Raw genomic sequence first — 11,949 nt, 5'->3', positions numbered from 1 at the left:
CCAAGATTTGCACAGTTTCACCTTGGATCTGTCTCATAGTCTTGTCACCACCCTACTTTTTTGCAAGTTCTAGATGTCTACGATCTCTTGCATGAAGATTTGTTTATTTTCTTGGAACAGACTGGTCCTTGTAACCCAAAAGACAGCGAACAATCAATGCCTATCCACTACCTTATGACCACTGATGATTCTGTAGGCCTCTGCTCATCCCTCCAAAGCCACCTCTTCTCAAGGCCAAGGAATGCTAATCTGTTCAGTCGATTCTTATATGGAAGCCCTTCCATCTCATAATTCTGACTGCCATTTTCCAAATCCCTTCAATTTCTAATATAGCATCTTAAAGATAAGGAGCTCAAAACTGACCACAGTAGTCAAGTGGTTGGTAAACCATGGATTTACACAGTAGCATAATATGTTCTCTTTGTTGTCTACTCCTTCCTAAAATGTGGTTTGCTTTGCTCGTTGCTTCTAAGCACAGAGCTGATGTTTTCCTGGACCTACAAGTTCTTGTTAATGGTAAAGGTCAAATCCAGACCCATTATTTTTATTTTCACCCCATGAACATCACTTTACTTTCATCTACTTCGAATTCCACTTGTCACTTCATTGTTCAGTCATCCAGGTTTCTAAAACATTTCTCAAAAACATTCTTAAGAAGTGAAGCACCAGAATTAATACTTACCATGTAACAAATCTGACAGCATCACTGATGTTATTAGTTTCAGTGTATCACTGAACGCTGCACAGGGAAAATACCTAACTCAGTATTTCCCACAATTTTATGTGCTTCAAGTGGCAAATGTTTACTCTTTGAAGATTTTAATACTGGTTTATGTCCATTTTCATTCTACAGATCAGCTGAGCAAATATGACAGGGTTTGTTTCCTAGGACACCACTATATTCACTGAAGTTATAATATTTACTGATACTGCTAATTTATTTATACAAGAAATAACTGTGAAGAGATCACTCTTACAGCTGTTCTTTCACATTTTTAATGCAACAAAATTTTGGAGGCTTTCCCCCCAGCCTTGCACCAGCAGGAAGAAACATAATTTCTACATAAAGACCAGCATGTCAATGGATATCTGGGAGGAAACCCCCCCCCCCCAAAAAAAAAAAACCAACAAAAAAAACCACCACCACAAAATCAAAAAACAGCAAAACCCTTCCTGAAGCAGAATAATCTCCTAATCACCATTTTAGGTTCATGTTTGCTTGCTGGTTTTTGAGATTTGAAATGGAGTAAAACCTTCAGCATTTTCAGCTGAAACAAGCCTATATTTCTAGAATGCGTTAGGTGACCAATACATTTTCTGAACATAATTTTTGTATTTATTTGCCTTGAAATGAACTGCGTAGCTTACAAAAATGCGCTGAAGGATGGCTTGTTGTTTATTTCACAGGGAAATACTGCTGTGCGATGTAGCGTTTCTGTGGTCCTTAGGCTTCACGGACAGCAAGTAAACAGATTTATGATATTTTTAGAATAGACTGTGGTTCTCATGAGGTGTGACAGTTGCTATTTTATAGTACTTAAGTCAGTGTGAAGTGACAGTCAGCCACCTACTGGAAACGGTACATACAAGCATAAATAATGCGTATCCACACGATTCCTGCAGTATGTAAATGTAATAATGCAGTCATACTCCCTCTTTCAAATGCACTCTTCTTGGCACTTCAAGACCGCTTATCGGGCAGCTGCGATGCTCTGTGACAAATTGCCCATTCTCCACGCTTACCCATTCTTTATGGCAGGATCCAGCCAATATCAAATCTACAGTCTTGTTGCATTTGCAGCTCTTCCCACCCACGCCCTTTTTAAAACACAGACTGATTGAACTACTGGTAAATCCACAGACATGAAAATAACCACCTATGTCTTCTCCACTGAAGATCCACCTGTGAAAAAAAAATACATTACTAACAACATAAAACAGGGGTAGTTCCTGATCACCTTCATCACAACAAAAGTTTTGACAGAAGCACTGCATACTCAGGGCATGCTTTGTAACACAGTCAAAAAAACATTACTTGATGCAGCATGATAATTTGACTCTGAATCAGGCAGGACCTGATAGAGTAGAGCCAGCATAACCTCATGATAAGGGTACAACATCAGGAGCCAAGAAACCTGGCCTCTCCTTGTGGCTCTGTCTCAGATTATTTATGTAACCATGAGTAACTCAGGTCAGGGCTCAAATGCATGACTGAATTATGAGCATTTAATAAGTTCCTGTGTGTCTAAGCAGCGATAATTCACAATAACTACTTGCATTCTCCAAGCCTGTGAAGGACATGTAAATTGATTCAAGTACCTTGGACCTATGCAGACATAAGAGAGGACTTAGAAACAGTTAAGAAAACTTAGCTGCCAAAAGAATAACTTCAAGTGACATATGTTGCTTTTGTTAGGTGCCCATAAATTGAAATAAATCACTGTTTTTAAGTAAGCATAAAGCCAACTGTGGGGCTCTAAGTGCTTCAGTCACTTTCTTACAGAATCCTGTTCATTTATCATGCATTAAAATTTCTGTTTCCCTCAGAAGAAATTTTATAAGAGAAAACAGCTACACTGCTCAAGGTAGTCTACACACTCACAAAGGTGGGGGGGTTTGTTTTGTTGGGATTTTTCTGGGGGGAGGGCTGGGTGCTTGTTTTTATTTTTTAACTTCAGGGCTATAATGCAAAGTGCTGATCAGACATAAATTCATTCTGCCAGGCCATTTTTTTCTTCCAGAAACATTTGTAGGTTAAATTTATATCAGCAGATTTTATGTAAGATATCATCTGTCAGCACCTGTCTAGCTTCATGCAAGATTGGGTATCATTTGTCCTCCCACAGTCTGAATAAAAGCAGAAAACCAGAATGATACCCCATGTTGTGTACTTTGCTAACTCAACAGGATATGAAGAAAGACAGACAAGAGGAAATTAGGTTGAACTGAAATGATTTGTACCATTTCACAAAATGCCACTGGGTTGCAAAATACGTTTCATATGCATAGACTGAAATTAATTGATAGAGACTTGCAAAGCGAGTAGAAACACAATAACTACAGCCATTGATTAATAGGAAAAGTAGAAGGGCTGGAGTAAAGTAGAGCTCAAGACACCAAAAGGAGAAAAACAAAAAGGGAGGGGAAGGTGTGTAAGAAGAGGAGAGAATGTGTTTCTTGATTTTAATAACATTTCTACTAGCAAGTCAGGAGCTCTGCACTCAGCTCCTAACAGAAGCAAGCTGTATATATGCTCCATCTGTACAGGTACTGATTTCATTTATTTGTACACAAGTGATAATATCTGCACACTGATCCCAGCAACACACCCAGCACTTCCTCTGCCCTGCCTCCTCACCTTATCTCCAAGTTAAAGCTGCTAAGTGGTAGCAGAACCGTCAACTCGAAGGATGGGTTCACTGCCTGACTGGCCAAAGGCCTGCATTATTTTAAAACAACTTACATGCGAACAATTTACATATTAAAGCAGAAAGACTGAATCAAGACTGTTTGGATTCATTAAGAAATTTGCGTGGAGGAGAGTATCTTCTTTCTCAGCTGAAGCTCTGCGTGCTCAGCGTAACAATCATAGTATTTCAAGGGGTTCCTCTACTTTAGGCAGGTGGAGTCTGACAAACTCTGCCCCAGGACAGGCATTGCAGCTTGTTTTACCATTTAATTGAGCTCTCTGAAGTGCCTATTGTAGCACAGCAAAAGAGAAACGTATGTTACTCCAGCCCTGTGGGCATAATATACAACTTTTCATTAGATCACTACCCAAAATCCACATATTCAAGGATAAAAATCTTCAAGTGCCAGGTGCTAAAGTGAAAGAGATTAAAGTCAAGTGGGACTCCTAAGACAAGGCTCACTTCATCTTTCCAGTTTCCCATTTAGCATATTCACTTCCATGCCACTGGAAGATGAACAAGATGGTGGCAATATCATCAAGTAACCATCTAAAACGTACTCTCTCTGTCTCATGTCTAGATAAAATTCCAGTAACAAGTGGTGCCTAACAAGAGGATTTAATGTGAAACTGGAACCACAGCTTCAGAAGACAGCAATACAGCCAGAGTCCCAGGGTCAGTTCAAGTAGACTACTCAATATTCTGCACTTCTGGAGCAGGTTGATCTCATGCACCCAGAATAGCAGGCATTATGGACTCTGAAACAATACCCTACCCTCTGCACTCCAGATCAGGCTGAGGACAACATCCTGCAGCTCATCTATATCCTGCAGCACATCTGCAACATCTCTGGAGTCACTCCAGGACTCACATCTCACATTGTCTGTGCCACAGTTCACATTATTAAAACCATGCTCCATTTTGCATTGCAGAAGATTCATGTTTTGGAAGACAAGCTAACACAAGCCATGCTTATGTTACCTGGATCTTCCACAACTCCCAGTCTTTCTCTAGGGCCAGGCCAATTCCCCATCACCACCACCACACACTCCCTAATCAGCCAGCCATGCCTGGAGATAAGAGGGCCACATGAATACTTCATCTAGGTACTGATCAGCAACTGAAACAGAAACAGTTATTTTCATCCTGACCACTTCCTGGAGAAGTCTCAGGGGAGAGGTTGCCACCCTCATGCAGTGAGGGGTGCTGCAAGACATAAGGCACTGCATGAACCGTAACACCAGAGTACTTCTTGCAAACATTATTTCCTCCAGTTCCTCTACATCCAGCCTGTAACTGTCTCTGCTTGTGCTTCTGCCTTCCAGATGTGTGCTAGCCACAATACTTCACCTTAGGACTTGGGACATTACAGACTCACAAACATGCTCATCAAATGAGCTATTGACAGAGGTGCTCTCTACCTTAGCTCAGACAGCACTGGGTTACTGGTTTCCTTGTCACAGTACTCCATGCAGCTAACAAAAAAACCAAAAAGAAACAAACAAAAAACACAAACAAAAAACAACCCCCCTCAAAAAAAATAAAAGACACAAAAAAAGCCCCCACAACACACAAGATGATCCATTTCCCTAAACATCCCTCTGCTTACCCTCACTTCCATCTGCAAGTCAGAAGAGCCTGCTTGGGGCAGCATTTGCAAAGCCCCAGTATCAGACCCATACAGCGGTAACACCCCATGCATCTCCACTGGAGTGGTCCCAGAAATGCTTTGAAAATATATTCCACCTTCTCCAGTGTCTCCAAGCCTTCGTAGCATGCTGCAGCCATCCCTAGTGACCTCCGCCCCTCCACAGCACCTTTTGGTGCAACTGCAAAAGCAGGAGGAACACCACAAGCAGTAACTTTCATTTAATTTCAGCATTAGCATAGTTGGTAAAATAAATGCTGTTGAATCAAACTCCATTGCTTAAGAGGGAATGTGACCCAGATAAAATGTTTTCCACTGTGCCTCAGCTTTGGAGTACATCACTTCAAAGTAGCTTTTTTTAAACAAACTGGCACAAAGGATGAGTTACAGCCTGGACTTAGACTTGACTCAGACTTATGCTAGGAGTGACTGACAGTCACTTGATACCACAACTGCTAAGTGGCCTCTACAAAGCTGGTCTCTGTCCATTCTCTTCAGAACCAGATGCCCATACTACAGAAGTCAGCACAGCTGCATGAATCACTGCCCAAGGGCTGATCAGTGAGGCTCAACCGTGTCAGCCACCAGAGCCAAATGATTCTCTGAACAGCACTTAAATCTGCAATGAGCCCCATCCACGGCACAGCCAAGGTACTTTACAAGAGGCTTTTGTTTTCAGTCCAATATACACTCCCAACGGGAGTTTTTAATCTAAGGAGAATTAAAAAAACACCCACATTCCTCAACATAAAAACATAACACAGATCTTCCATTGTCTCCAACACATTTAGTCTTCAAAATCTGGTTTTGCATTATTAATATGACAGATTTTCTCAGGTTCCAGGGAAGACTGTCCTAAAGAGAAGTGGCCCGATGAGAAACACTGAATCCCAGAACTTTTATACTCTTCACCTTCTGAGAATTAAGACCCAGAAAACAAGAACTTTCAAGCACAGCCTTGCAGTCAACTTTTGAACCAGCACAACAGCATCTTAACCTTGGCTTTAGAATCCATACTTCTCAGTGGCAACCCACGCCAATTAGCACTGGCCCTACTGCTCACCTGCATCTCAGCAGGGCGTTCAGAGAATGGGCAGCAGGCAGAGACCAAGTATCACAAGGCAGAGGCTTTCAGCTGTTATACCCACCACGTCAGAAAAAAGACCTTTTACACAGGCTTTTTTGTCTGCTTGGTTTATACACATAATGCCTAAACGCCAGCCCATTACCAACATCTCCAAAAGAAGAAAAAAAAAACAACAACAAAAAAAAACAGTAAAATCAAGTCAATTTCTCTTAACTCCACTCTTCTCCCTGCCAACGTCATCAACCCATTCAGGGAAAATGTGGTGGTCAAAATGTTCCAGACAACACAAGTGCCACACAGCCTACTTGAATCTGGCTTCCACCTACATCTTGAAGAAAGAGGGGAAAAAAAAAGAAAAAAAAAAAAAAAAAGAAAAAAAAAGACTTCACACGCAAACAGTTTTCACACGTTTAATGTAATGGCACCCTAAGTATACAGTACTTTCATCTTCACTAGATACTGTGTTTCAAAAGTATAATGGGAAAAAACAAACATGAAAAAACACTGGTGCTTTTGTAAAGTTTTAGAAACTCAACCATTTGGAGTTACATATGCATAAATGCCTTTCAAAAATTGTTAAGAACTGTACTTTTTGCCCTCACACAACAACAACAACAACAAAGGTTTTGCTGGGTTTTTTCACAAGATATGGAGATCAAAGATGGCACTTAAGAACTTCTGAAGTCAGGGGTGCCGTAAGGTTATATCAGGACTTCCACTGGAGAGCCTGCCATGAAGCAAACACTATAAATAGGAAAAGAATGTGCAAGAGCTCCAAATAGGTGAGAAGCACAAGATGTTTTGCAAGCTTGTGTTCCGATAGGCATGGAGCTGCAGACTGCTGGCTGAGAAAAGCCTGCCTGAAGCTCTTCAAAGCACACCCATCATAGAAAGTCATATGGACAGCAATACACCAGATCCTGCAACACCAATGACCAGCTCTCCTTGGGATTTTACCTTGGATCAACAACCAAAACAAGCTGAAAGGTCACTTGGAGAAGACATAGGAATAATAGAAGCATTTGTTGGTTTTCCTATGACAAGTACTTAAGAGAACTAACATGGAAGCAGACAAAAATAGACAAGGCAGCAGGTAATATCAGCTAGAAAACTAGCAACCTTATCATTTCATTATCAGTTCCATACTCTGCAAAGAATTAAGGAAAACAAGTACACTTTATATGAATAAAGTTCAGAGCATCCTGAAAGAGAAGCAGCTAACCTAGAAGCAGCCAAGGACCCTTGATTTTCATGTAAAAGCTTAGCCTGAACAATGGTGAACTCATACAGCCACTTAAAACAGACTTAAATTGTGGGTGTGGCTGTTTCCTACAGTTTACAGTGCTGATTTTAACTTTTATTCCTCTAATTCAGGATTAGGAAATAGACCCAAATTCGTAACTGGAAAAAACTACCTCTGGAGAAGTCAATGGTTTCGTTCTAGTAGGAACCTGAAATATTTTTTCTCCCATGCCTAAGAACTGCTCATTCTGCTGTTTGGTTTGTTGTTTCTTTTTTAACTTAAGAAAACATTCACTAGACTAAGAAAGGCATCCTGCATCTAGAGTTGCCTCCCACCTGTAAGTTCCAGCAGTCATAATCTCTAAAGGACATTCACTAATACTCTCTTATAATTAATACTAAAGGTCACATCCTGCCAAAGACAGATGTGAACAATTCTCCTCAAATAAGTACAGAAATGCCCTCTAAAAAACTTGTTACTTGTAAGAGAAACTAATTCAGAACTTTAAAAGTTAATAATTTGTTCACTGGGATGCCCATATGATATGAATCAGGCAGATCATTTGATTCACGCACAGGACTGATGGAGTATGTTAAAGAAAACAACACAGAAAAACTATATGAATTACAGCTTTTGGCTGAATCATGTATTAATTACACAGAAGAAACTAAAAATCTCTACTTACACAGAAAAAGGGTGGAAATAACACGAACACACTCGCTCCAGCACTTTTCCTCCTACAAGAATATTGCACATTCCGATAATGTTGCACAAATTACTGGCTTTTTATAAAGACCATATATGAGGTATTAGTCTATTAATAAATAAAGAAGAACATAGAAAAGGAAAAGCACTTAATATAATGCAACAATCCATTCCAAGTATTTAGTGAATGAAAACTGAACAAGCCATACTACATACACTTGAGGGGAAGGTTGAAGTTACTCAGAGAACAGGCAGCTTTCAATATCAATCTGGGAAGCAAAGGGTTAAATCTCTTTTGATAAAGATTTTAAGAACTCAAGGCCTATTTAGAACACTGCTGATTAAAATGCTCATTTTGCTCATGTGATCAATTTGAAAGGTAAATTCTCACCTCAATTCTAAAGGGATGCCAATACACGAGTGACAACGACCTTGCTAAGGGCAGCCATTTGATATTCTAAACCTGTATTACTAGTTAAGATGTAAACTGAAATTTCTGGTTTGACATCAGTTAAGATATCCAAAAGTTTTGCTGGGGGTTTTTGTTGTTTGGGTTTTTTTTCCACTTTTGATTAGTTTAGACTAGTTATGGATTTCCTTGATGCTGAAAGTCATACCCATTAGTACTATCCTTATTAGCAGATTCCAGCACCACAAGGCATTAGATGAATATAAAAACTGTAATTTTCAGTTTTACCCTCTGTTTAATGTTAAGAATTCACCTTTCAAAATTGCAACACTGAAAAATTCTTTTTTTCTGCTGACAGGTAATAAATCTGTCAATCTAAACACGAGTTATCTATTTTTTTTTCTATTTAGACCCTTCCAGAAACACCAGGAATCTGACGGCAAGCTTATCTTGTTTAAGTTCAGAGAACAGAGGAGTATTTAAGTTCAATAAACTGAGCTCAGGAAACTACATGGTACATGTGGTAATATAAAAAGCATAAAACAAGAGTGGTTTCAGTATACTCTTCCAAGCCTTAAGCCTTGTTAAAGAGATATTTGTATTTTAGAAGGGAAAAAAAACAAACAAACAAAAAAAATCAAAACCAAACCTGTGCATACAAACTTACACACATGAATAGCCCTTAAATAAATTAAGGGTTATTCAAATCCTAATTTTTTTTCAGACCAATGAAAGGCTACTTGGAAATAAAAGTAATTCTTACATCACTCTCCTACCAAAGCACAATCTTAACATATGCCCTCTAGTTAGTTTCCAACTTCAGAAAGTGTTATTTTATTAATACATTTGCAATGCTGGACAGAGGTAAGACCCAGGTAAATAATTTCTGCTGCTATTTTATGTAAATTATCTAATTTGCACAATAAATCCCTATTAGGTCAAAACTGCAAGTGAAAACTTGGAAATACACGATAAAACAAAGCAGCACTTCAAAATTAAAGCATCTCCTCTGCTGCAATCCATTCACCAGCAACTGAAACAGTCCTGAACTAGCATATTTGAAAAAAAAAAAAAACCCAACAAAAAAAACCCAGATTACATTTCAGAAATTAAATATACATCTCTTGTGTTGAAGTTCAAATTTATGGGAAGTGTTTACTAAACTGAAATACACAATTTCTTCTGTCACATGAGATTGTTTCTCTCCCATTCTAAGTGTTACTGAGACATTTACATCCCAAATGCATGTTGTTTCTATTCTGAGGATTAGTTTCACCTACAATGTCTTTATAGCAGTTAAGTGTTTTTTAGAACAAACAGTTCAAATATTTTTTTCCACGTTAGCAGAAAACCAAGGAAGATTATGAAGATATTGAAAGAAGAAAAGAGATTAGAAGAAAGGAAACATTATTGTCCGGAACAGTCTGTGTATGTGGTAACCATGTTTCCTCGTCTCTGAGTGACAGTCCTGCAGTGCTTGCTGGATCCGTGAAACCTGCTGTCAGTTCGCACTGCATGTCGGTGTGCATTTTCAAAGTCGCTAAACGAAAACATTTTTTCCATATTTTCAAACACATCATCAAACAGTCCACCTCCAAAAGAGAACTCTTGGAAAGAACGTCTTTGCCGATTGTGAGCTTCCCGATGACTTCGGACGTGATTTTCAAAGTGCTTTTTTGACCGTGAGTTTTGACTAAAGAGGTCAAAGTCTTTGAACAGATCATCAAAGTTGAAATTAAATGACTGATGAAACGGGCTTCCATTATTTCCTTGTCCTCCATGACGGCCAAACTGATCATATTCTCTTCGTTTATTCTCATCTGATAATGTTTCATACGCTATTTCCATTAAAAAAAAATAAATTTACATTTTCATTTAATAAAAGAAAAAAGAAAACCATGCACATATACAAAGAATAGCAGCTTTTTCCCCACTCCCTCAACAGGACAAATTTCAAGCAAGATTTTCATTTGGCATGCAAGCCCAATCAAGCTCAATATTTGTTTAACTTTCTCCAAATCAAAATAAGCTGTTTCAAAATAAATAGTTACTTAAAATAATAAATATAGCTATAACATGAGAACATATTATAGCCTCAAAATATTAAATTTACATAATGCAACATAGGTTAACTACCAATAAAGATTACTGTTTATATTTGAAAGAAAATAGCAATGACACATGGTGATCAGAATGACTGAAGGAGAGAGGATGAGTCAGGAGCTCTTACAAAATGAACTGCTGCATTCCCATCACAGAAACACAGTGTGAGGTCTGCAAAACTACTTGCCAGCAGCCAGGAAGTTCTAGCTACCGCACAGTTACAACCAGGCACCAAGATAAACATAAAGGGAGATAAAATAAAGGCAATCAATTTCCACTATGTCCAAATTCTCAGTATTTCATAAGCTCAACAATGAGCTCAGATTTTGTGATTGGATATACGTGAAATGGATTTAGGTTTCCATCCAATCTTTGGTCCAGAACTCAAGCTACTGGTAGAAACTCTGACAGATAATATACCCCTTCTGGCAGCATTAAGTATTTAAAATGCTTCCATTTCTTTTTCTGTCAAAGGCTTGCAACTATTCTATATACTTCAACTTAAGAGTTCCCAATCCCTCCTGTAATAGATGCTAACAACTACAGTATCTAACAAGACTGTCCCTCCCTTTCATTATAATAATAGCTACCTTTCTTTCAAAAGAACTCTTCTGTAGACAAGAAGGTAAAACCCAGAAATCTATTATTAGCTTACTTAGGAGAACTATGAAGAGATGGATGTTATAACAGTCTGTGGGGAGCAGAAGCGGGAACACCTTATTTTTTGGCAAGCCTTTTTCTGTTCTTGATTATTCGCTTCCACCATTACACCTTATAACAAAGCATTTATGAATGCTGTATTCCTAAGGATCACAGGACAATTCAGGTTGGAATTCACCTCAGAAGGTCTCTACTCTAACCTCTAACTCCAGTTATAAGATCAATTAAGTTATTCAGGGCTTTATCCACTCACTCCAAGGAGATCGCACAATCTCTCTAAGCAACCTGTTCCAACATTGGCCTATCCCCAAGGTGAAAAACTTTTTCCTTATAACCACTCTGAACCTCTGGCACCTGTTGTCTCTTGTACTTCCACCATGAACCACTGAAGCACCTCACTGCATTTTTTTTATCTTCCTGTAGCTACTGGAAGGCTGCTGTTAGGTCCTCCTGAAGCCATAGGGACCCTAAGCTGGACCTTACTAAACAGATCAGAAGAATTAACCTCCTAGGGCTAAAGTTGTCCTACTGCCAAGTATTTTCTGTGACAAAAGGCATAAGCCAAAAAGCCTAATAAGCAGGAATACATAAACAGTGTAAGAGGCCTGCCTATGGGCAAGGACACAGAAACAGATCAGATATTGATATTGGCCTGGCCTGGTTTGAGCTAAATAGAACTAATTT

At 38.9% G+C, this 11,949-nt stretch overlaps 1 protein-coding gene across 1 annotated transcript; it reads right to left on the bottom strand.

The window, feature by feature from the left end:
- Positions 1 to 9,909: 9,909 nt before the first annotated feature.
- On the bottom strand, positions 9,910 to 10,340 carry DNAJB9 (DnaJ (Hsp40) homolog, subfamily B, member 9; the record flags this gene model as incomplete). The annotated part of the gene is made up of 1 exon (XM_010182425.1): positions 9,910 to 10,340. A coding segment is annotated over one exon (431 nt), but the record flags the coding sequence as incomplete, so codon positions are not given.
- Between the last annotated feature and the right edge of the window lie 1,609 nt (positions 10,341 to 11,949).

Source organism: Mesitornis unicolor, unplaced genomic scaffold (assembly GCF_000695765.1).
Source record: "Mesitornis unicolor isolate BGI_N332 unplaced genomic scaffold, ASM69576v1 scaffold21024, whole genome shotgun sequence".
NCBI classification, from domain to species: domain Eukaryota; kingdom Metazoa; phylum Chordata; class Aves; order Mesitornithiformes; family Mesitornithidae; genus Mesitornis; species Mesitornis unicolor.
The sequence above is the reverse complement of the archived record's forward strand: the minus strand, read 5'-3'. Positions and strand labels throughout refer to the sequence as shown.